This window comes from Sceloporus occidentalis, unplaced genomic scaffold (genome assembly GCF_023333645.1).
Source record: "Sceloporus occidentalis isolate IW3139 unplaced genomic scaffold, rSceOcc1.0.p SCAF_92, whole genome shotgun sequence".
In the NCBI taxonomy this organism is placed as follows: Eukaryota; Metazoa; Chordata; class Lepidosauria; order Squamata; family Phrynosomatidae; genus Sceloporus; species Sceloporus occidentalis.
Window position 1 is genome coordinate 2263956 of NW_028317072.1, and position 26598 is coordinate 2290553.

The window sequence follows — 26598 nt, forward strand, 5'->3', positions numbered from 1 at the left end:
ATCATTTTGCTAACAATTAAAAAATGGGTTGAGCATGTAGACCATGATCATCAATACTTTTCTCTCTCTGACAAAGAAATGTTGCCTGTTTCGTGCCAGAGGTAGTCTGAAAGGACAGAGAAATGTCTCTTCTGACCAAGGTTTCTTTGTTCTTGCTTCCTTGCAGTGACTGCTCCAAGTTCTCCTTTGAGTCCTCCGGTGTCCCCAGTGTTCCCACCACCAGAGCCCTCAAGCAGCAAGAATGGGGAGTGCACTGTTTGCTTTGACAATGAGGTAGATGTGGTGATCTACACCTGTGGACACATGTGCCTCTGCAACACCTGTGGTCTTAAGCTGAAAAAGCAACTCAATGCCTGCTGCCCCATCTGCCGACGGGTCATCAAAGACATTATTAAAATATACCGTCCTTAACCTCACTTCACCCCCCACCTGGGTGTGGATGATGAGAGACAGGGGGAAGAATGTTGTTAACAGTTACCACAACTTACTGTCCCTTCTTTTGGGTTATTGTGCTGGTTGGTGGTTCCTGAGTGGCTCTTTTGTCTCTATTTCCATGTGTTTGACCAGTAGAAACAAATCAGGGATAATTAAGTGAACTGGGCAACTCTCTGGTCCTCGTGGAGGCTGAAGGTACAGCTGTGCAGTGAGCAGGGCTGTGTAATGGTGCTGCTCTAATGGGTGAAAAACAGGGTGTGGTAGGACCTGAACTCTAAATACTGTGGATTTCAAAAAAGAAAGAAAACTCTTGTGCATTTGTTCTCATTACGAAATACTGCTGTCTCCTATCACAAAAGGTGTTGCAGCAAGCAATTTTTAAAATTCTTTGCACTTTATCCCAGTTTAGGAAAATTAGCAAATTAGCCAGCTTCTCGGAGAGTTTCAAGCAGGAAGGAGGAGATTTTAATGATTAAATGTTTTCTTTAGAAGTCAACAGGTGCATCAGGCCATGAAGCCTCTCTTGTCACCTTCTGAAGAGTGTTGAGAGGCCAGGAAACACTGATGACATTGGATAATTTCAAGGCATCCCCCCCCCCCCCCCGCCGCCTTTCACAGACCAAGGGCGAGGATATAGGGCATTCAGATTGAAATCACACTTCAAAACAACTGAAGGAAGAAGTAGTCTATGTCAGTGTGACCTTCTCATTCACGGTTTAGTGCCCCACATTTTCTGGTTTTATCTCAGTTTGTGAACCCAGACTAAGGAGCAAGACACTTGCATGGATGAATAAGTCTGTCTGTGAGAGAAGCAAAAAGCTATAAATGTCCTCTGAATACAAAAAGTAAACAATTTCTGGGCAGAGCTTTTTCCTCCTTTCTTAGGCACCATTTGAAACTTCCAGCTGCTGTACTGAGCAACTGCTGCGTATATCTTGATGTAGAGAGATTCATTTACTGGTAGCAGTAAGCCTCAGCCTGCAGAAGAGGAGTACTGGATACCCCTGAAGGTTATGAATGTCCCTAGTCAAGCAGCTGTGAACAGTGAGATGTGCAGGTGGCCTTGTAACCAGGCAGCAGAGGAATTAGATTGAGGGAGAATTTGGCATTTCAAACTTCCACAATTTTCTTCCTTGTGATTTGTAAATAAATGCTTTTATTGATGTTTTCTGCCATCCTTCCACAGAGTTTGTATCAACATATTAGGCAGCAATGTGGGAGCCCTCCTTTCTTCCTCTCCAGGGAGTAGTCTTCTAATCTACAATGGAGGCATCTAACTGAAATCAAGAAGCTTTTCACTTTGCATTGTTTGTTGGAAAAAGAATTTGCAAGCTATTATTAGATGCTTGATCTTAAAAGAGAATATAGCCACTTGGGTTGTTTCTTAGAACGCAGGCTTTGTGCTCTTGCTCTCAGGGAAATGGCAAGTTTCTTTCCCCCTCCTTTTAGGTGACCTACTCTGATGTTTTGGGAGGGAGGGAAGGACTAGAGCAGACTTTGACCACAACAGATAAGGTATGGAGCTCTCTAACTCAGCAGAGAATTGTCATTAAACCTACAGGGATGTAGTTGGCATCAAAGAGACTATAACAGTTCTTCCCATGCATACACTCTATATTCAGTGGTGCACAGATTGGGCTTCTTGTAGGTGGCTGCCCAGCTTGACTGTCAGTGGTACCTTAGTATCCACCTGGCTCAGCCTTCAGCTCCTAGCAAAATCATACTTGTACTCCCAAAATGCTCACACTTAGAATCTAAGTACCCTTAAGGCAACAGATCCCATCTGATCTTGGTCAACCCTGATTTGTTACATGGATGGGTCATCGCCAATTAATATTACAGAGGAAGGAACTGGCAAACCACCTCTGAGTATTCCTTGCATAAGAAAACCCTATGAAATTCATGCAGTCACCATAAGGCAATAGACAATTTGAAGGCATGCACGTATGCGCGCGCACACACGCACACACACATATTGATAGACTATGGTAGAAGCTGAATACTGGCGAGGTACAATTCCTTCCCTCAGTTGGTTACGGTCATGTTCTGAATACAGAAAATTAGGTCAAAGGCATCAGACTGGACTTTTCTCTTGCAAGTTCCTTCAAGCAGCAGATAGTATCTTGGGTCAAGCAGGAAAGCCTGTTTATTTTAGTGGTTTGAGACATTGTAGTGCATGCCACCTACCAGTCATTTCATAAAACTTTCAAATGTCTTAATTGGCATACAGAGGCTTGCAGAAATGGTGAGGTTAGTGTTACAGTGTGGTTGGTTGGTACAGCCAACTGTTTGCTCAGATGGGATGCCAGCTGCCTTGTGAGATCAGTATAGCCTGGAATCACAAAATGTCCCCAAACACTAACGTTTAATTCTCTTGTTTGTACTGAAGTTATAAACCAGTGAACACCCCCCTCCCCATGGTTATCCACATGGAGAGGATTCTTAATACTGATAATGTTAGAATTACAGATTGTGAAGGCGGTATGCAAGCAGTATTTAAAGCAAGCAAGGCATATTCAGATAATTCCAACTACAACAACTGGAGAGTGTAGATTTCTTTTCCTTTGTATTCCATAAGCTTCACAATATGCCCTTGAATAGCTGAACATAGATAAAGCTGCTGAGGAGAGGCACCATTTGTGTGGGGGTGGGTGGGTGAGGATTTGACTGTATTGTTAACAGATGTTGGACAGTCAGTTCCAAAATGTCTATACAAGGTATGTTGAAAGTCCAGTTAAGGGTCAGTTCATATCTTTAAGGTATATATTTACCTATTTTTGCAATATATATTTTATTGCATGATAGGCTTCAGTGCTCAATAGCTCCATCCATGGAAATGAGCTCTCTACCTGAAAGCTGACCTGCTTCACATAATTAAGCCATTCTTCAAAGTTGTAGTTATGTGGTCAGAGTAGTTGTCTGAAACAAATTTTTTTTATTCAGAAACGAAGCCATCCTAGTCAAGCCAACACTGCTTAGTTCCCTGACCTTCTGCTGTTGACCATAGAAGCTCCTGCCTGCCTAAGTGGCACTGAACAGTGTGGTCCAAAGAGATTCCTTTGCTTGCAAGAGGATTTCTAATTGTGCATAATCACAGTCCCTGTTGTTTAATGCCACAGACATGATGAGATTATTCCCTAACCATCTTAACTCCATCCATGGAACTAAGCAACATGTTGACTGCAAACTACAATGAATTTGAATGGAATTCCTTTGTGGCAGCTGTGGCTACCATTTTAAGTCTCAAAAGCTACAGGTGGAAAAGTAGATAGAGAGGTTTCTCAAAAGGAAAGGCATATATTTTACCAGATGTGACATAATTCTAAGCAAGCCTAGCCATTTAATAATTGGTCATTAGCAAGTCACTAGTACCGAGTCATAGTCACTACCTCCTTTCTACTACTAACATTTTGGGGGATTAACTGCTATGGTGTACTTTTTCTCCATATCTCCTTCAGTTTAATACTCAGTTGCTATGTCAGAAAAACCTACATGAGCATTTGCTTAGTCTCTTTGGAGGTAGAAGTGTTTGGCTTTAGTTGGTCTGGTTCAGTGTGCCCTGCAACTGTTTACTAACTGCCAGTGAGATTATATTTCAAGAAGAACTTTAAGTTTACACCGTGGTGCAGAGATGGAAAGGGTGCATGTTGACTTAATTATTTTGGTTAAAATGGATTTCCCCAAAGGAGCAGCATTGGGGCAGGATAAAGAGTCCATAGCTATGGACTGTGAAGCAGATGGAGAAAAAGCAGCAATGGATACACAGCTTTACATAACTCCAGCCTCACAAGGAATTCTCAAATTCTGACAGATAACTTTTAAGAGATGGACTTTACTTAGCAATTTGTTCTTGTTAGTGCTCTTCTTAAAAAACAAAACAAAAAAACAATCTCTTTTCAGAAGATCTGTTTGTGCCTTATAAGGGTGTCTGTGCACTTTTTATCCTTTTTAATGCTACTTTAAATCAAACGAAGGAAAAAAGGAACTTAACCACAGAAGGCTGGTAGTTTTATAGAATTTTATGTGTTCACCAAGAACTCTTGCTTTTTTTTTTTTTTTTTTTGGATATTGGAGTGAAAATTGTATGTTTTCATTGAATTTTTGCTGCCACCCTCCTCCCCATGTCCTCTTTGTATAAAAAGCTTTTTAAAAAGTTTCCAGATTTCTAATACTTCTTGATATTTTTTCTGGTTCATGACTGTGGTCTGTACATCACATTCTAAAATAAGCCAGATTTGATTCTCTCTGTGATAAGACTTTCAAAGCAAATTATTTGGGGAAGGAAGTTTGCACTTCTTTACATGTTAATACTCTCTAGCATTGTGACCTGTAGTGTGTGTTTTTTTTATTTTGATTTGTTTTACATTAATATAAAGTTTTACCTGTTTATGAAACAAATAAAATATTGGATTGTAAGTATTCACTCTAGCCTAAAGTGTACAAAGGTAAAAGCAGAGACCATTGGAGCATGGTTGTGTCTTAAACCCAGGACTAGACCATGGGTTACTTTTTCAAACCGGTTCCCAGAATCTTTCAGCCAGCATGGTGAATAATCATGTTTGCCGGGTGGTGGTAGTCAGAGTTGAAACTGAATAACTTTTTAAAAGTCTGCCCAGGACTTATAAATAGCTTATCATAGAAGTTATTTGTTTGCCTGGCCATGTAGCGCTATTACTCACTGTGGGGAAAATATCTAGTGTATATAGTGCAAGAACTCACACCTGTCATGTTGGAAAGATAACTGGGTAAATCAGTTGTGATAATAAGAGGAACAACGATAGAATGCATACAGCTCTGTATATATTGATGTCTTTATGTTTGGGAAAAGCAAATGAATGGGCAAACTAGTTCAGATTATCATCACTTAACAAGCCAAGACCCACTTGACCTAACCTGGGAAACTATGGTTGCCAAGATCTTAAATCATAGTTTTAAGTTGGTTTAATGCACAAGCAAAAGATTAATGTATATCTTATCTTGTTAAGCCAAGATGCATATGTTTCTACCACTTCAGTAACGTTTTGTCCCAAAGCTGATAGGCAGGTCACAAAACCATATTTCTGCAGTTTGAGTTAAAATTCATAGAATCGTAAGTTGGAAGAGTCCACAAGGGCCTTCCAGTCCAACCCCCTGCCATTGAGGAACTCTCAATTAAAGCATCCCCGACAGATGGCCATCCAGCCTCTGTTTACAGACCTCCAAGGAAGAAGACTCCACTACAGTCTGCGGGAGTGTGTTCCACTGTTGAACAGCCCTTATTGTCCGGAAGTTCTTCCTAATGTTGAGGTGAAATCTCTTTTCCTGTAGCTTGCATCCATTGTTCCATGCCCTGTTCTCTGGTGCAGCAGAAAACAAGCTTTAAATTGATACAAGAATACTAAATTCATGCTTTAAATAGATACAAGAATCCTAGATTTTGCCACCTAAAGTTAATAACAGCAAATGCAAGACAGTCCTGTTTGTTTATCTGTTTGCTATTGCTTAAGAAGAATCAGCTTAATACATGGACTAGTGCAAGCAAGTCCTTTAAACAAAATCCATTCATCTCTGAATTTTGTGTTGTTACTAGGTTGTTTAAACATGCTTAAATAAAGTTCCCAGCAGACAATGATCACCAATTAGCAGACACTAATCCTCTTTTGCATATCCTCCCACCCTAAGGCCTTGCCATCAACAACAAAACAATACACAGATTAACATGGGAATCCCTCCTCCTCCTTACACAGGGTCAAATAGTATATATATACTGTACAGCCACTCTTTTCTAGATCAGCATTCTCTGAAGATGCCAGACACAGATGCTGGTGAAACATCAGGAATAAACTCTTCTAGAACATAGCCACATAACTCAAAACCCCCACAAAAAACACTTAAATAAAATTCACTGCCTTCATGAATATCAATATTGTGAAAGGAATGGTATGTAACTGAGCAAGGCTAGCTTTTCAGATATTCCAACACAAAAGGAACTCAAAATTATTTCATTTGTTCCCAAAGGCCTTTATTAGCACTGATACACTGTGATAAAGAGAAGTTAAACAACACTAAAGAGAGTTTCGACTTTGTTGCCTCCCCTTAGAATAGAAAATCCCCCATATTTAGTGCCAGGTTTTCTGGAAAAAAAATGCAATGTGGAGGCAGGAGATGTTCTCCTCCTTCTTTGCCCCCCCCCCCCTTTCCATATCTGAGTCTTGGGGCGTTTGTGGCAGAAGTCAGATTCTTCTTCACCCCTCCTAACTAAAACTAAACGATGGTTAGGGGACATGTACGCTAACATGTAGTGCTAATGCTACACACTGACGATGAATGACAGAGAAATATAAAATAGTGTGCTTAGGGCAAAAATAAATAAAATGAAATACATAGACATATGGGGGACACCTGGTACTATGTGTGGAAAGGATTTGGAGTCCTAGTAGACCACAAGTTGAACATGAGTCAACAGTGTGATGCAGCAGCTAAAAAGGCCAATGTGATTCTAGACTACATCAATAGAAGTATAATGTCTAGATCAAGGGAAGTAATAGTGCCACTGTATTCTGCTTTGGTCAGGCGTCACCTGGGATACTGTGTCCCAGGCACAAGGAGAGTGACTAAAATGATGCATGGTCTGGAAATCATGCCCTATGAGGAGAGATTTAGGGAACTGGGAAACCCCAACCTTCTCTTAGCCTGCAGAAGAGACGGTTAAGAGGTGATATGATAGCCCTGTTTAACTATTTGAAGGGATGTTATCTTGAGGATGAAGCAAGCTTGTTTTCTGCTGCTCCAGAGAATAGGACACAGAACAATGGATGCAAGCTCCAGGAAAAGATTCCCTCTAAACATTAGGAGGAACTTCCTGACAGTAAGAGCTGTTCCACAGTAGAACACTCTCTCGGAGAGGGGTGGAATCTCTTTCTTTGGAGGTCTTTAAACAGAGGCTGGATGATCTTCTGCTGGAGGAACTTTGATTGTGAGTTCCTGCATGGCAGGTGGGTTGGACTGGCTGGCCCTTGTTGTCTCTTCCAACCCTGATTCTATCATCTGTGAAGTCTTTGTGGCATTCTGCTACCCTCCTTGAAAATGTTCTGGTATGTTATCCATCGTGCTTCTTCTTTTCTTTATTGACAGCCCTGATTTGAACTGTAAGTCCATACTTCCTTCACATCCAGAAAGACTATACCAATCCTCATGGGATGCAAGTGGCAATACCTTCTTCCTCTTGCCCAGCCCAAGTATACCAGCTGAGGAACCTTGGCCACTGTCCTCATCTACTCACCTTTCCTATATCTAGCTCATGGGAAAGGCTTTAATAGTAAAGATTACTGCCCATCTGTTGGTTGTTTTGGGGGATTTGTTATTGTAGTATCAGCTAAACTGGCTAATTCTGATAAGCAGGGAGAGAGAAAAAGGGTTGCCATAGAGGCTTGTAACATGCTGCTACAAATAAGTGGCAGGCAAGTTCTGTGCATAGAAAGGTCATTCCCTCCCCAAACTCAAGGGCTGACCTAGGTGTGACCCATGGCCCCAAAGGTGACCATCCTTACAATACAGTCTCTGCATACATTGATGTCAGCTGTTGCAATTTCTGCAGAGTAAAGACATGGCTTTGAAACCTATAACTGAGCACTAGGACAAACAATACACTGGTGAACATTCCACTTGTTAACTGCAGTCTAATAGCTTAATTACTAACCCATATTGGTTAGTTAATTACTACTATTGTCACATATAAATTCAAATGCAATTGCACTCCACCTCACATGCCTCCCTATTTTGCTTTCTTTCTTTTTCCCTCCCCAGCTTTCTCTTACACACAGCCTCCCTCTCTGCAATGTCCCACCTTTTCATATTGCCCAATCTCCTTTATTAGAACCATTTTGGGAACCAGAGACAGAGAGGCCTGATTCAGCTCTCTCTCTCTCTCTCTCTCTCTCTCTCTCTCTCTCTCTCACACACACACACACACACACACACACACTTTTTTCTTGCACAAAATGACATACCAAGCTGTGGTATGCCACATCTTACCTCAGTGTCACCTCCTTACAAGTCTCACTCTCTTCAGTCTGGTAACAGTTCCTCAAAATGCAAGACGGCTAAACACAAAGATGGTTTGCTTGTTTTCCACAGTAGTTTGCTCTCATTTTTCGTTTAAAGCCAAGGCTAGGTGTCAGTTCAGCTTCTTTGACTCTGGCAGGAGTCAGGGTCCCTTGCCTGTCTGGCATGGCTGGACAATGCCCCCAGCTCATTTTTAAGCTAGCTTGTCACATCCTTTTCGATTTCACCATAGATAGCTTGACAGACTGTACTGTTTTAAGCTTTTTGCAATCTCCCTGAGGCTCCCGTCCTTCTCCCCATGTTACAGGCATTAGAAATAATTCTCCAGGCTCTTTCATTTGACACTTGGCTATTCCAATGAATGGACACTCTCCCTATAACAGTATCCTACTTTCTCAAACAACTACAGCAAGAATAATCTTAACCTAAAGTTACTGAACTGCATTTCCTGCAGCTGTTCAAAAGAGTTTGGTTTAATAAAACAGAACAAATAAAGCAGGCGCCCTATCACCCTGTTTTATACTAGATGGGTATATTACAAGAGGATGTTCACTCGAAAACAGAGTAACAGTGGTTCTGTTTTCTGTGTAGTTGTTTTGCTCAGAACCCATCCACATGAATGCAATTTAGCCAGTGAAACTGCACTGAATTGCAAGTGTCATTTTTTCCACGTGTTCACCATGCTTTGTTCCTGAACCTATTCAGCCTTGCCTGACAATCCTTTTCACATATATCATGCAATTCATGCAAGGAAAAAAGACCTTTTGCTCAGACAGGCAACACCCATTTCAGCATTTTTTTAAAAAAAGGAACGACAAGATTAATAATTCTATTGCACACACTCTTTTTTTTAGGTTTGTTATCTACCATTATCAGTCTTCTCACTGAGAAACCCCAGAACAGAGTTCAAAAAACACTCTCCATTACATCAGTTTCTCTCATTCAGGAGGCCATCTTAGTTCTATTATATTCTTATTCAGATGAAGGCAATACATTTCTAGCCTGTTTCAATAGGAGTATAGTGTCTGTCTAGACCATGGGAAGTAATAGTACCACTCTGTTCTGCTTTTGTTTGACATCACTTAGAATACTGTGTCCAGTTCTGGGTGCCACAATTAAAGGATATTGACAAGCTGGAACAGGTCCAGAGGAGGGTGACTAAAATAGTTTGGAAACCATGCCCTATGAGAAGCAAATTAGAGAGCTGGATATCTTTAGCCTGGAGAAGAGAAAGTTAAAGAGTGATATGATAACCCTGTTTAAATATTTGAAGGAGTGTCATATCGAGGAGGGAGCAAGCTTGTTGTCTGCTGCTCCAGAGACTAGGACACAAAGTAATGGATTCAAGCTATAGGGAAAGAGATTCAACCTAAATATTAGGAAGAACTTCTTTCTAGTTAGAGCTGCACAACATGGAATACGCTCCCTAAGAGTGTGGTGGAGTCCCCTTCTTTGGAGGTTTTTAAACACCTGGTCATTTGTCAGGAGTACTTTCGAGTGAATATTCCTGCATGGCAAGGGGTTGGACTGGATGGCCCTTGTAGTCTTTTTCAACTGTATGATTCTATTCCCCAAGCACTTGCTTTATTTCCATTATTGCTGTTTCAGTACAGCTTCAGTGTAATTTCTCAAGGACTACCTGAAAGATCAAAGATGCTGCTAAACCCAAGGAACTTTCTTCCATGCTGCCTCCAGCTAACAGGTGTTGCTGAGCGGTTAAATGGGAAGAAAAACAACAGCAGCTGCTTCAGCAAAGCATTTGGTAACTGCGTTAACAGCACCACATAGTGGTCGTTTGATGCTCAAAACAGTGTAAATGTTAAGAAATGGGGGGGGGGGGGGGGGAGAGACACCCAGGCATCACACAGTGGGCCCTTGCGATCCACTGGGGTTTGGTTCCAGGATCCCCATGGATATCTAAATCTGTAGATGCTCAAGTCCCATTAAATACAATGGCATAATAAAATGTTCCTTACATAAAATGGCAAAATCAAGTTGTGCTTTTTGGAATTTATATATATTTTAAACATTTTCAAGCCATGGATGCTTGACTCCATGGATGAAAAATCCATGCAAATGGAGGGCTGACTGTAAAAGGAAACAGACTTCCTGTAACCCTTCTTAGAATTAATCATACTTGATTTTCTCTTGCTGTTGGAACTGTTGGGCTGCTGGTATGGGAGAAAAAAAATGTGGGTATAGCTTACCCATAGTAAAAATTATGTAATTTTCCTTCGGTCCCCAAATTTCTAGCATTACAGTAACTTTAAAGTTCAGTTGAGCATTTAGAAACACAGTTGCAGCATCCAAACACAAAGGGGCAGGCAAAGGAATGCAACACTAGCAAATAGAAAAGTTGTAGGTGTCAATGATTTTCAGTGTCTCACTCTCTGCAACGCTAGAAATTTGGGGACTGAAGGATAATTTCACGAGGGCTTAAATTCCCTAAAAGATACCAGACCAAGTCTAATCTTGGAAGTTAAATAAGGTCAGCCCTGGTTAGTACTTGAATGGGAGAATGCCAAGGAAAACAAGATGCTGTAGGCTATATTTCAGAGGAAGGAACGGGCAAAACCACTCTGCACAGTGTTTCTTGCCAAAGAAAACCCTCTGAAATTCATGGAGCCTTCATAGGTTGACAGGGGACTTGAAGGCACACACACACATAATTCTTACCTGGGTGGGTGTGTGCCCTCATTTTGGCCCTTCCCATGGTCTCAGTTGTAAAAGACAAAATAGATTCACTGACTGAATTAATTTCTCTTGAATATGTTACTGGGTTTTGATTTGCAGTGATTTCTGAAGAACTCAACCTTCTGCAGAATCAGCCATGAAAATCCACTAGGAGGTGATAGGCAAGTCACACTCTGTCTCAGAGGGAGGTAATCTTGCCAAGAAAACCCCATAAAAGGCTTGCTTTCCAGAGTCACTCCTGTCTAGCAATGTGAATTCACGTTAAAATGTGATGTTTTACCACACCTGGTTGCCTTTCTGTTGCCCTTCCGAATGGAGGGGGAAGCGGAGTCAGTTCGATTCCAAGCAAGTCACGTGATGAGGATTCAGGCAAAGCAGAGTGAGTGCACATTGTATTACCACACTGGTGCATACCATGTGGATTCAACAGTTCGAACTGGGATCCTTGTACATGCTCAGTGGGGCTCTGAAGGCATCCTGAACCTTTGCACTTACGGGGTGAAGAAGGGAGCCTGGTTCCACTTTCACGTGAATGACAGCTTCACCTTTCTTCCTCCCTTCTATTTTCTCTTCCCTGGCAGCCAAATTCAAAAGGGTCCTCCCTGTCAGAGCCCCCATCCATTTCAGCCACATTGACATCTATCTTCTTGTCATTCTCCTCATCTATTTCATCTATATCTCTCCTTCTCTTTGTAACAGTTGCCTTCTCTTAAGTTGCATCCACACTGGGGAGATAATACGGTTTAACTCCACTTTAACTGTCCTGGCTCAGTGCTATGGAATTCTGGGAACTGTAGTGTCCTGAGATATTGAGCCTTCTCTACCAGAGAGCTCTGGTGCCTCAGCAAACTAATAGCTTAAATTATTATTTATTATTATTATTTTAAAAATAAATTATTATTTTAAAATATATTATTATTATTATTATTATTGGAGTTGGAGTTAGTTGTGGGGTCCTTGGCTTGAGGCTATGGAATTCTGGGAGTTCCATCTCTCCCTCCAGTCTCCTGTTTCTTTCTCTTCACATCTCTTATCTGGATCTACCCTCCATCCCTAGCCTCACATGAATGATAGGGAATGTCACCTATATCTAAATGCCCTCTGCTTCATCCGAATGTATCACCCGCCAGCAAAATAATAATAATAATAATTATTATTATTTTGCAGTGGATTTTTTAATTATTAATAATAATAAATTTCTTTCACTGCAAAATAATCATGAGACTGTTTTACTGTACGTTTTAAAAATGTTTCAGTCTGTCCTTAAATAATGTTTTAATCTGTTGCATATTAATGCCAAAGCCCTACTGGGCAGAACGACAATATACATTTTAATTGTGTAAAAAATAATTTAGCTGATTGGTCTGCTAAAAGAAATTTCAATTATGTCTTTGTTTAAATGTCTAAATATAAAACATTAAAATAGAAACATTAAAAATAGTAATTAAGACACTATCAATACACTATCAGTATCTACCCATGCAATATAAAGTCTGATGGGAAGAAGAGAAATGTCTTCACAGGGTAGTGGAAGGCCACTGAAGGAGGAGTCAGGCAGGTCTCTTGCAGCAGGAAGTTCTCAGGTCCAAGGCCATCTCCTGTGTTCAACCAAATACACCTCAGATGTTTGGAGAGCCACAGATGATGACCATACCAGACCAACAAGCTCATCTGAAAAAAGTGGTCCTTCATACATCTCAAGCCCATATCACAAAGAGCTTAAAGAACATAACCAATGCTTTGAATTGGAGATGGAAACAGACTGATGTTCTCTTGTGCCTGTTCTCTTCTGCCTTTCCCAAATATACTGCCTATTTATTTTGGTGAGCCTGGGAGGAAAGAAACATTTCTCTAGGGAGAGAGAGGCATGGATCCTACACTTTTGTCCACACTACAGATATTGATTCTTTCATGCTCCTACCTCTAGACACATTTTCCTCTGAATTAAAATGCCTCAAAACATTTTATGTGCTTCACACTGAGGTGCTAAAACTCCATTATACCTTTGATTGCCCACTCCTGAATCTTTTTCAGCCCAATAGTATCATTTTTGAACTGTGGCAACCAGGAGAATACACAGTATGCAAAACAGGGATGGAACATATGTACTAACCACTTTATTTCAGTCCTTAACTTGCCCTTTTCACAGAACTGACATACTAATCCAACATGCCATTTGGTTGTCTTGTCATTCAGTTGGAGAGCTCTTATTGCAATCTACTTGCAATTTTAACATCCTAAATATATTGATGACACCCACAAACATGGTTATCATATACTGTAATCAAATAATTTAAAACAACCCCACTGATTATTACACTCTGTCTTAGCTTCATTTTCTTTAACAAGTTTCCAGTTCATAAGAGGGCTTGTCCTCTTGATCTATGACATAGTAGATCTGGACTGACGCTTCTGGTGATAGACATGGTCTATCAAAAGTCAAAAGATTTTTTGAAATTTAATTATCAAATGTTGATCAGATCACCATTACTAACATGCTAATTGACACTTAACAACCCCATGAAGGTTGATGAGACAGGATGGCCCTTGTCAACAGTGAGGCTTGCTCTTTGGTGTGTTTAATAATTTAAGCTTTTATAAAGTTACCTCAGCAGCTATGTTAACAGAAGCAACTAATGGAGCCTCTACATACACTTTTAGTTTTGCTCAGGCAAGATGGATCACACTGCATGTGAAAGATTACTTTTGTTCTTTTCTAGCTTCAAAAGGTCACCAAATAACAAACACATCCAGTACTGTGGATGATGCTAGCTTGCAGAAGGTGGATGTTTCCACAGCAGCAATTTTGGACTGTCACCTGAAGAATTAATGAGTGGCTCTCTTTTAAAACACCTGCAGAGTAAGCATTTCATTCCCTTGCAAATCTAGTCACAAACCTGGTACTAATTGTGGAGCTAAGGTATGATAAATATAGTTTTCAGAAATAGAAGCAGCAGCTCAACCACTTGATTGTGGACTTGGTAGCATTAAGACAATACAAACAGGAAAACAGGACACAGAAAATAGGAGGGCAAAATACACAAGATGTGTAACAATTCTGCTTGAAACCAGTCAAGCCTATTTTTTATTTCTTTACTTTAAAAAACAAACAAACAACCATCATCCTTTAATGCTGGAAGTATACATGATCCCACCCTCCCATCTCCACCCACCCACGGTTAAGTACAGGTTGATACAAGTTTATATAATAGACTAAAGATTGCAGAGGAGTGTAACGCCATTTAGGCAACCTTCCACCTTGCCAGAACTTCCCAGACAGACAGCTGTAAAGCTCATGTTGGTAGGTAAGAGGCCAAATGCCCTTTAACCCCACACTGAACAGTTACTCCCAAAGGTCACACAATAGTTAAGCTCAAAGTTACTGTATCAGAGGTCAATGAGCTGAGGGAAGGTAAACAGATGGCAAGAGCTATGTTAACAGGCTATTATGTAAAGTGGCTTTCCTATTTCAGAATAGGAGAACAAAGTATTGAGGCCAATGTCAGTTTACATATTCTCATATTTCTGCAGCATGGCAATGCAGACTGACTGTGTGTTTCAGGTAATAATAAAAATGGAGGCCATGATGTATGTCTGTGAACATACATCAGTATGTTCACAAAGCTGGAGTAGTCCAGAGACCAAATTAAAGTAGAGCCCTCAGTCTGCAATCTGTCAAAGATTTTGCCAAGAACAGAAAGGAGAAAAACAGAGAATAGTACTATGAAAGAATTCTCAACTGCACCTTCACAGCCTGAAAAATTGGAAATGAAAGCCTTTTCAGAAAGATAATCAGCACAGGTTGGGCCGAGGAGAATGAGAAAAGGAGGAGACATTTATAACACTTGTTTTGGTATTAAGCTATTTGGAATACATGTTCTGGAGATGCTACAACAAACAGATCAAACAGGGTAGGAAAGGAGGTAAAGGTAAGTTGAGCATTGAATTCATATTACTGGGTAACATACTGTTAGAGGATTGCTTTCTTGGTATCAAGAGGTAAGTACTGTAAAGATAACAGATGGGAGGACTATGAGAAATGAAGAATGGATCCCATCTCTCATGGATCCCATGAAGGCCTTCAAAACAGAGACTTTAGGACTTACTTTTTGAATGGACAGAAAAGAGAAACACAACAGTACTTGGAAAATGCAGCCACAAAAAAGTCAAGTAATCAATTTCAAAGGCAAATTTAGTAGCTGGAAAAAAAAATAAGAGTCCCCAAATTCTTCATAAAAATTGGTCCATTTAAAGGAAGAGTTCAAGTAGTTTGTAGGTTTAACTTGACGAGATAGTGAGATTCAGCCCATGAGAATCCAAGCTAGGCAAATCCATAACAAGAATACACACGTATAGCTTTTCACACCTGAGTCCTTCACAGGGCCTCTCCTTAGCAACCAAAACATATGGTAAATTTTCAATGCACCAGGGCCTCAGCCACATCCTAGAAGCATGGTGAACCTGTTCAAGTTTGAATTGCTGAAAACTTGAAGTTAAAATCTGCTGCATTATGGATTGGTTTGAAAATGTCCAGGATTGAAGACAGGAGATCCTTTCTAGTGTTTTAAAAACCCAAGGGAGAGTACACTTACATGCAAATGCATTTTTCTCTTGTATTTGTGCCTTAAATACACATGAAGAATAATCAGGAAGGGATCAATCTGTGTTGCTGCATATATTTAAAAGGTACAAACATCAAATGCACATGGGCACATTTCCACATCTGATGCCTCATTGTTTCAAAGCATAAATACATATTAATCAGCTCTCCCACAGCAAAAGGTGTTCTTGAATATAGCTCTCCTTCAGATGAGAATGAATATCATGATATGACAGAAACTTGCATGCTCCATGATTGAGAGATAAGGATCCACATACATGTCTTCTGAGCAAGAGAAGTACAAGAGTTCACAATACTCTGAGAACTACTGCTTTAGGACAATCCAGATTGGGAAACCCTGTACTAGAAATTATTAGCACCCACCAAAGGGCCACCTTCCTGGTACCAGAGCACTGCAAATCCCGGGGAATTAGGGCAGAACAGGAGAGAGCTACTTGGAGAGGCAGGTAGGAAAAATATTAAGTGTGATATGGTAGTGAAGAACCAGCACCATATTCTACCATTCACGTCCTGACAGCTAAACAGCATGAATAACCTAATGCACGGTCTTACAAGTTGAATCTAGATTTATATGTGAGCCACTAGGCTGGTGAAAGTGAAGTCCTTCTCCTTCTGGTAGCCTCTCTATCTCCCAAAAATGCTAGAGAGGTGGGGGGGGGGGCTTTGTACAAGATAATGTGTGTGACTGGAGAAGGAATCCCTGAAAATGTGGCTTGGGGAAGAGACACTTTCCATGAGTGTATCCTTTCTATCTAGAGAAGATGGATCCTGGATCTTCTCTATTTACTGAAATGTGACTATAAGGCTGAAAAATATAAGCTTATATAAGGGCTGGTGTATCAGAGAGCACAAAGAACTCCACTAGCACAAGTGTGAACATCACAAAAATAGGTGTTAGATAACACCAGCTGCCACACAGAAGACATCTATACTGGCAGGGGAACAAACAACATGGACACAAGACTAGAAAGAATACCTTATCCACTTGGATAGACCATCGCATCTAAGTACAATAATTATTACTACATTTCCTATTCTTTCTTTTCTTCTTTGCACTATGGAATCTCTTTCCTCCTTATTGTTTTTAATGGTCAAATATGGCACATGATATTGAACAGGAAAATCAGCCCAAACTGTGGCCTTTCCCATTGTTCCTTCCCTTCTTTGGCTAGTGGGATTGATTTTGCTTCTTTACCAAACCAAAAACTCTCTTTCTCTTCAAGACCCTCTGAAGATGCAAACATATTTTAATGTTCTCTAGGCTCAATTTCTCTGTTTTGACACTGTTTACTCCAGAATTTGTACAAGATTTTTTAAAAAAACATTTTCATCAGCAAATCCTGTGATGGGTCTGTTCACCTAAACTACACAGAGGCTGGGAAAGAGATGGGGTTGCTACCAAAAATTGGCCAGGCAGAGTGATCAAGAGGAACAAAAGCTAAAGCCTACTACACAAAGGCCTTTTCCTCTTACTATTCTTTCTTGGAAAAGACACAAATTGGAATGTACGGTATCCCAGATACTTTTTTTTTTAATTACAGAGCCAGCCTTATGAAAACTATAAATAAGCTAATTAAATATTTTGTTGCTAAAATGGGGAATGTTGAGCTGCTACTTAAAATGAATACAAAGAAGGGATTATGGCTTTTTTCTGAGATAGTTGGAAGGAATCCAGCCTTCCCAACATGGCCCTCCAGCAAGAACCTTGCAAAACCACCAGCCACTGCTGTTCTTCTCACGGACTTCAAACAAGGTCCCTTCTTTAAAGCTGCTAGTTTCTTCATCCCCATCAAAATCAGCCACTGCCACATAGAGGGATTCTTTGGAAACATCTGCACTGGTGATGGGGAGAGACACTCTCTCCCTTTCCAAGGGCTTGGGTGCTGCCTTTTGACCTATGCCACTTTTCACTTTGGCATCTTCTTGGCACGGAGATGGCAGGAAACCTTTGGCTTTTGGTGGAACCAACATTGGCCTGCCAGGCACAGGGGCAGCTCTGACTTCAGGCACTTCCTTCTGTGGGGCTTTATGTTCTGGAGAAGGAGCAGAAGAAGATGCAGGTGATGAAACAGAGGCTTTCTTAGGAGGAGGAGGCCTCCGGGGTGGTACTACAGGCCGCTGAGGTGGTTCTCTGGGAACAGGAAAGGTGCTCTTTGGCTCACTCTCATTTGTCTTTGAGGAGCCAAAGGGAACCTTGGGTAAAGGAACTTCCTTAAAGACTTGGCTATCTGGTCTGGATGGAGGCCTTGCCTCTGTATTTGGTCTTTCCTGAGATCTGACAGAAGATTCTATGGGAAGCATATTGTTATTGAAGGCACTCTCACTAGACATGGATTCCTGTTCACAAGGTTTCTCTTGAGTCTTTGCAGGGCGGAGTTTGCTCCTCAGATTGCAAATGTCTAGTTTATCATCTGTCTGAGGAGAATCTGCCCTAGGGGCTGGTGGTGGTTTGGGTCTGATCTGAGGTTTCGATTTTACAAACAGGTTTTGGGTAGCTGGCTCAGATTTGTTATCTTCTGGGGGCTCAACTTTTGGTTTGGTTGGCTTGACTATGGGCCGGAGGTTTGGCTTCTTGACTTCTTTAGGTGAAACCTTGTGCCCACACTCTAATCCCATTTCATTTTTCAACTGGAACAATTTCCCTTTCTCTGTTTTGAGCTCTGGTTTCTTGTTGTCCCTTGGAGGGATGGCCTGCTTTGGGGGAATCACAGGCAAAATCATGCCAGGTGGCTTGGGAGGTGGCCTCTGCTCCATCCGCTGCCTTTCCATTAACTCTTCTTCAGACTTAATTATAGATTCCTTCCTAGGAGGGAGGCTTGGTTTCTCCTCTGTATCCCGATCACAGATCTCCTCATAGCCAACACACAGAGATGCATCACTTGTCTCAGGCGTGGCACCCTTGGAAGGCTCGCTTCCTTTCCATTTTGCTCCACAGTCTATACCATTAGGTGGTGCTTCAGGTAACGGCCTGGATGGCCCAAGCTGTTCTCCATTAGGGCTGTTCTCTGCTATACCATCACCAAGTCGCAGCTGTGCCATTTCACTTGGTAGTGGGGCCAAGAAGTTAGGTCTAGATGCATTACTTGTTTTCTTGTATTTGTCAATAAAGGTAGCTGGAGCCCAGCCTTCCTTCTCCTCAATCTGAATATACCACCAACCACTAAGGTTCTTCTCAATCACCTGGAGAAAGAAACAAAACCAATGGGCCTTAAAACAGTTTAAAAAAAGTTTGATTACACATTAGATCACTGTATCCTCAGGCTCAATAGTCATAATCTCAAGCCAACAGTATGCTTTCAGTTCACATAACGAGTCAGGCTAGCTCCACCAGACCTGCCCGGAAGAAGAAAAGCCCTCCCTTCAGCCACCATCTTGAGGGAGAGAGGGGCAGGCTAGCTCCACCAGTCCTGCCTGGAAGAAGACAAGCCCTCCCTTCATCCACCATCTTGAGGGGGAGAAAGGCAGGCTAGCTCCACCAGGCCCGCCTGGAAGAAGATAAGCCCTCCCTTCAGCCACCATCTTGAGGGAGAGAGAGGCAGGCTAGCTCCAAGAAGCCAAGTCCTCCCTCCAGTCCATCTCCCTTGGTCCAGACCTCGGAGGTAGAGAAGAACTGCTGGACCTCATCCCCTTCCCCACCACCTTTCCCTTCTCCTTTTGTGTCATGTCTTTTTAGATTGTAAGCCTGAGGGCAGGGAACCGTCTAATTAAAAAGATTGTATGTACAGCGCTATGTAAATTTACAGCGCTTTATAAATAAAGGTTAATAATAATAATAATAATAATAATAACCACCACCACAGGTAGGCAATTTCTACAACAGGTAAGGTGAGGGGTTGCAAACTCCTTTACACAGAAGCCTTCAGGGGCCACACTACTAATTGTACAATGTGAGCCATCTTTTCATGTCCCGTTTTCAGAAGAATTGCTGAGATTTTTGTATTAAATAGGGCCAAGCCTGTGTTATCCATCCTGTTGACTAAATGTAGTGAGTTGTGTTTGTAGTTGATTGACAGGAAGTTTTTAGCAATTGTCTTCTCATCTGTTCATATACATCTGTTATAATATAATTGCACATAGATAAGAGTGCTTGCTTTGAGGCCCATGTTGCTTCATAATCTTATTGTTCTCTGCTTGACTTACTCAGCAGAGAGGCCTTAAGCCTAAAGGTGAAAAGAGATGCAATAAGGGTGATTATACTAGTCTTGGTTCTGGTAAGTTCTCTATTTCCTTCTTTCTTTCTGAGAGCAGGAATTTTTCTCCTTTCCCAGTCTCAGGGGAGAAGGAACAAGGAGACTATACTCTGTCTCTGACAGTGAGTGTCATCTTGTAGCTTCTAGAAAATTAACCAGCTAAAGTATATAACCCCTACAGGGGAGGGTGTCCTGGCCTTAGGAAGGCCCATGAAAAACCAAGAGAACAAAATAACATCCACCAATGCAGATCTAAGGACCACCTGCATTTAGGCTGTGCCAGTATTTCTCTGAAGATATGTGAGAACACTTTCTTGGTCTAATTCTGTTTCTGTATCTTTTTTCAACCTGCGTGGCATCAATAAAGTTAGGATTTTTATTCTTGGTTTTACTTCAGTGTATCCTTTCAACTTGAATCGAACAGGATCTGAATGGATCAGGCTCTCCTGATTAAGGCATCAAGATGAGAGTCATGAAGGATATAAAACTGGAGGAGTTACTCCCATTTAAAATGGAATCACTTGCTTCAACTCTGCAGCGCCATGATGTCAGAGAATGAGAGGCTCTCAATGACATGCCATTATAATCTTTAAATACAAATAATTTGTTTCGATTCTTGTAAACCACCTTGAGTCCCAGGGCTGGAGAAAAGGAAAGATATAAATAAAATAAAGTAAAATAAAAATTCTTTTTAATTTGTATCTTCTTTTGGACATTTCTTTATTTTTCTAGCATTCCACTGCATAGACTAGAGCTGAAATTGAGGAACTGCTGCAAATTGCATATTTTATATATTTAAAAAGTATCCTAACTGTCCTTATCTCTTTTAATTATACAGTATTTTGCTACTGAATTTCTTCTCAGACTTGAAATGTCAGAAGACCATTTCAAAAGCAACACCACATAGGTGCAGAATCTGACATGTTGTATGTTGTTGTCATTTCCAACTTATGGCGACCCTAAAGTGAACCTATCACCGGGTTTTCTTGACATGATTTGTTCAGAGGGGGGTCGCCTTTGACTCCCCCCTGAAATTTCACTGCTGGAATAGGACTCTGGAGATCAGGGTTTATATTCCCACTCAACAATGGAAACCCACTGGGTGACATTGGGCACGTCATGCTTTCTCAGCCTCAGAGGAAGGCACTGGCAAAATTCCTTTTAAATAAACCTTGCCAAGAAAACCAAATGTTAGATGCTAATTAAAACATGGCACTTTAAGGTCACCAGAAGTCGGAAACAATTTGAGGGCACACAATGAAAACAAGAAAACATGGTCACTAGATGTCACTATTGAGATGTCTATAAAGATACTTGTTGGATCTCTGTCTTTTCAAGGCAGAGCTGTGTTAGTAAAACACACATTTTTAGATTTAAATGAATATATTATTCTAAGAGGAATCTCACCAAAGTAAAATTCAGGGTGACTGGGTGGCAGGAAATCATGGCCTAAGAGCCTAAGCAACAATTGTACCGTAGGCCTATCTAGTACTGTATAGCAATCTGTTCCAACATTGACCAAACAAACACCTATAAAAGACTTTAGTATTATAAGATGGCTTGAATCTTTGCACTGTTAGTACTTGGATGACAGACTACCAATGCATATCAGATGCTGTAGGCTATATTTTAAAGGAAAGAAATGGCAAAACCATCTCTGAGTTACCTTCTCTAAGAAAACCCTATGGAATTTAGTGATGTGAGGGTGCGCACACACACACACACACACGGTTTTAAACTCTTTCAACATTTCAAATTGTTTAATTTATAAGCTTTTTAAGGTATATTTTTTATTGTTTTACATATTAAATTGTTAAAACTGATGTAATTGTGAGCCACCCATAAATCTTATGATATACAGCAGGATGATCATGTAAACAGTGTAATACACAGCTCTCTGATTATCTCTTCAACCATCTTCTGCAAATGAATTTTCTGCAAAAATTATAGATGGATCACTCAGCCTTCATACATACCAGCTGAAAAGGCCCTATCCCATGTCCTCCCACAGTAAATTACTGCCAACAGATAGAAGCAGGCCTCTCCAGATTTCAGTTCTCTGCCACACATATATAGGAAGAGCCACTTCTTTAAATATTGAGATCCTAAGACTTTTAGGGTTTTAGGGAATCATGGATTCAAAAATAAGCAAAATGGCAACCAATCCATTAAATTCCTTCCATAGTTTTATGGCTTCTATTCTGCTAATCAAACTTGCTGCTGCATTTTGCCCTTGCTATAGCCTGGGCATCATTTTCATGGGTAGGCCCATGCAGAGTGAATTGCAGTAGTCTAAGTAGAAGCTTAAGAGTGCGTGACCTGTCCAGGCGAGACTGTATAGCTGGCAGTCCAGCTGGAAGTGGTCTCAAACATTCAAAGACTAATAATAATAATAATAATAATAATAATAATAATAATAATATACATCCCACTCCATCTGCACTCAGGGAATCTGGGTGGCTTATAGTATTAAAAAATTATACAAATCATATCCCCCAAACTTTCCTCCTCTAACATAGAATTGAACACTTTATACTTTAAAACATGTTAAAAGCTTATTTGTTTATATAAATAAGCGGATTAAGAATATAGAAAGGAATATCCAGGGGAAACAGTAGGGAGAGGGGAATGGGGAAACAAAGAGAATGGAAAAAGAAATAAGTGAAGCTTTGTTTTTATGCAATTTTTCTATTCAGGAAAGGCCTGCCGGAAGAGATCCATCTTGATAGCTTTAAAGCTGTCTAAGGTGGTTATATGATGGATCTCATCCAGCATGCCATTCCATAGTCTGGGAACGATAGCCAAAAAGGTCCTCTGGGCAGTTGTAGATAACCTGGTTTTATTGGTTGTAGCAGATTTCTCCCAGTCGACTTAAGTGTGTGGGGTGGATTATATGGAAGGAGGAGGTCCCAGAGATACTTTGGACCCAAGCCATTTAGGGCTTTAAAGGTAACAACCAACACCTTGTACTGGGACTGGAAACTGATGGGCAGCCAGTGAAGAGATCTTAAAATTGGTGTGATATGGTCTCTTCTAGATGTACCCGAGATCAGTCTGGCTGCCATATTCTATACCAGTTGAAGTTTCTGGACCAAGCACAAGGATAGCCCCATGTAGAGTGCATTACAGAAATCCAAACATGGGGTTACCAGTGTGTGTGCTATGGTTTCAAGATCCCTGACTTCCAGGAAAAGGCACAGCTGGCGTTATCAGGCGGAGCTGATAACAGGGACTCCTAACTGTCGCATTCACCTGATGTGTCATCTGAAGCGACAGATCTAGGAGCACCCCCAGACTTTGAACACAGTCTTTAGAGGAGAGTGTGACCCAATCCAGGACTGGAGGTTGTATCCCAGTGCCTGGGTTCGGGGCTGTTACCATAAGTACTTCCATTGTCTGGATTCAGTTTTAATCTGTTTTCCCTCATCCAGTCCATTACTGCCTTAAGACAGTCATTGAGAAAGGAGATGCCATCTGAAGTCAAAGCTGAAGAACGAGACATGGAGAACTATATCTGGGTGTCATCAGCATACTGATAACACCCTGCCCTATTTCTCGAGATGATTTCCCCCAGCGGCTTCATATATATGTTGAAAAGCATCGGGGATAGGATGGTGCCTTGAGGGATGCCGCACTTAAGCTCTATCCTAGTAGAGCAGCTGTCCCCGAGCACCACCATCAGGAACCTGCCTGAGAGGAAGGCACGAAAACACTGCAATGCAGTGTCTCCAATCCCTAGCCCTCTCAGGTGACCCAAAATCTATTTGGGTCTCCATAACAGAAATGGATCTACAACTACTTCCAGGCTATGCACCAGCTCCTTCAGGGGGAATGCAACTCCATTCAGGACAGACTGTTGAATCAGTTCCTGGACCAGAGACTCATCAGTCTGCACAGTCTCCCTTTCCTCAGATCTAATTTTTTGTCTACTTGCCCTCATATAGCCAAATACAGCATCCAGGCGCTAGTCCAGCACCTGCAGAGCCCCAGCTGACACCAATGACAAAGAAAAGCAGAAGTGACTTTCCTCACAATGTGGAGAGGATTTAGAGGAAAGACAGAGATATGTATGGAGGGACACGGTGTTCATGGGAGGAGGGATGTTGGAGTTCTCTGAGGGAAGAATATGTTCATATGGTTAGAATGGTATTATTATACTAATGATAAAAGAAAGCAATGCTAGAGAGTAATCAGGAGTGAATATTAAGCCTCAAAGATACATAAAATAGCAGTAGTCAGACTAAAGTCAGTCAGACTAAAACAGCAGAATATCCTTAGCACTACACACAAGCGATATTCTTCCCTGCTTCTCCATGATAGATTCGTTATAGGGTCACCATAAGTCAGAAACAACTTGAAGGCACACAATAATAGCCCTCATTCCTGTCCAGTATCAGCTGAGAGCACCAGCTCCCTCCCAACTGGAATGAACCCCAAGCTCATTTAACAAATTTGGAAACAGTTTCCATGCATCATGCTGTTTTGCTTTGTTTTATTTTATATGATGCCTTTCTCTCAAATTGGACTCAAGGCGGCCCACAAAGACCAAAGTATTACCACAAAACACAAAGGTTTTAGTGTACTGTATATACTATTAGAACTCTGTTGTTGATGTTTCTGTTTGTTTGTTTGTTTTACAAGGATACAGTGCCAATTATTGTAGAAAAAGAAGCCTTCTTTTAGTAGACAATAAACTATCCAGGTTCCTTGAAAAGTGAACCATTTGGAAAATCCTAAGAGGTACAGACAAGGGAAAGCAGTCTCACCTCTACTTTCAGTCCTGCTTGGAAACTGATGCCATCAGGAATAGTGGTCTGGAAGTCAGCAATAGTGTAATATTCTTCTTCCACTTGGGGGGGCACAGGAGGCTTAGGCAAGTTGAGGCCACGTGGCTGTTGCAGAAAGATACACCGAGACACAATGCACTCATCAGTCTCCTCTCACCTAAGGAAAACAACTTGCGCTTGCCCAGTGAGTACAACAAGCTCAAAATATTTCATAGCTATAATTTGTTGTGAGGTTTTCAGGCTATTTGGCCATGTTCTAGAAGAATTTACTGATGTTTTCTCCAGCATCTGTGGCTGGCATCTTCAGAGAATGCAATGGCATTCTCTGGATGCCAGCCACAGATGCTGGTGAAACGTCAGGAATAAACTCTTCTAGAACATGACCACATAGCCCGAAAAACCCACAAAAAACTATGGATGCCGGCCATGAAAGCCTTCGACTTCACATATTTCATAGCTGTTATGCACACAGACAGTTGGCATTTTTCAGGGGACCCCAGAAAGTCCAGCAAAATGTGCTAGGCTCATAAGTAACAAGGCGCTTCCAGAGCTCATCATACATGTCTCAAGGGACAGCAGTGTTAGCAACTGCAGAATTCTTGTTCATCTCAGATTAAAAACCAGGGCTAGGAAAAATATTCACAGTCTAATCCCTGGTTTCTTGAACTGCTGCTGGGAAAAAGATGGCTGGGAAAGCAAAAGGGTAGCCCTTACAGGGAAACCTCCCCACCCAGCCTCCAGATGCTTTATCCCACTAGGATTTTGTTCCTCAGTAGCACTCTTCCCAAAGTCTGATCTTATGGGGAACTTTTGGGACAAAAAAACCCACACCCCTTTCTATGTATGAACAGACTTCTGATCCTCACTTCCAGTTGTCTCTTTGAGCACGTCTTCAAAATGGGCCCCTAGGGAAAATACTGTCTGTCTTCACTTTGCCTTGTAGGAACTGGTCCAAAGGAAATCTAGACTGGGAGGAGGGCATATAATCCATCTACCTTCCTGGAGGGCCTTGGAACCAGAGGAATTCGTATTGTTTATTCTAGTTTCTGAGCCATGTATTTGAAAACTGATCCAAGGTGAACAATGGCAAACTCATTTGTCTCCTGATAAGAGAAGTGCAATGTTTCCATGGTGAATCTTTGTTCTTGCTCAGAACCACTCATGGCATGATGTTTATAGGTAAGGTTTCCCTACCATTACCAGTTAAGTATTTACACTGTCAAAAAGGGCAGGTTTATTTCACAGAACCTGCCATAGCAAGTGGAATTTTAGAGATACTGTATTATATTCTTGATGAATGAGGCCCCATTTAAACCTAAGAGACCCCAAAAGCCGGTTGAACTGTGCTGTCTATGTGCTCATTTTTAGATTTAGGACCTAGTCATTGAATTAAAAGGGTCTTGAAATGATCATGGGTCTTTATGCCTGATTCCTGCATCAGCTGTATATGGTGCAGCAACTATATATAGGGATCCTAAACAAGAGTATTAGGGGGACACTTTTCAGGCTCAGGGTAAGATCCAAACCAATGGTCCTACCAATCTCAAATTCAATTTTTAAAAAAGATGCCAACTATGGGTCTACTCTAGTTGGTACCTGCAACTGGATTTAGGCCTTGGGAATCTCTGCAAAAGTACAAAGTGTAGGAAGGCTTGTGTCCCTTTGTAATATTTGACACCAAATCAATGATCCTATCAAATTCAAAGTAAAATAAAAAAAGAAAGAAAAGGGGGGAAAAGGAACTTTCAACTAGTGGGTCTACTCTAGTTGGTAGATTAGATTCAGGCTAACTGAATTTAGGCCATGGAAATCTGTACTAAAGTACAAA

At 41.1% G+C, this 26598-nt stretch overlaps 2 protein-coding genes across 5 annotated transcripts in view; one reads left to right on the forward strand and one right to left on the reverse strand.

Annotated features, from left to right (window-relative positions):
- Positions 1 to 4855, forward strand: part of NEURL1B (neuralized E3 ubiquitin protein ligase 1B) — a 75169-nt gene extending 70314 nt beyond the window's left edge. For all 3 annotated transcript variants that reach the window (XM_089496690.1, XM_089496691.1, XM_089496692.1), the window contains one exon: positions 167 to 4855. In XM_089496690.1, coding sequence (XP_089352816.1) covers positions 167 to 411 — 245 coding nt within the window. In that variant the 3' untranslated portion in view covers positions 412 to 4855. The remainder of the gene's footprint in view (positions 1 to 166) is intronic.
- Positions 4856 to 14341: 9486 nt separating this feature from the next.
- Positions 14342 to 26598, reverse strand: part of SH3PXD2B (SH3 and PX domains 2B) — a 159457-nt gene continuing 147200 nt past the window's right edge. For both annotated transcript variants that reach the window (XM_089496656.1, XM_089496657.1), the window contains 2 exons: positions 24750 to 24875; positions 14342 to 18973 (listed from right to left, as the gene is read on the reverse strand). In XM_089496656.1, coding sequence (XP_089352782.1) covers positions 17432 to 18973; positions 24750 to 24875 — 1668 coding nt within the window. In that variant the 3' untranslated portion in view covers positions 14342 to 17431. The remainder of the gene's footprint in view (positions 18974 to 24749; positions 24876 to 26598) is intronic.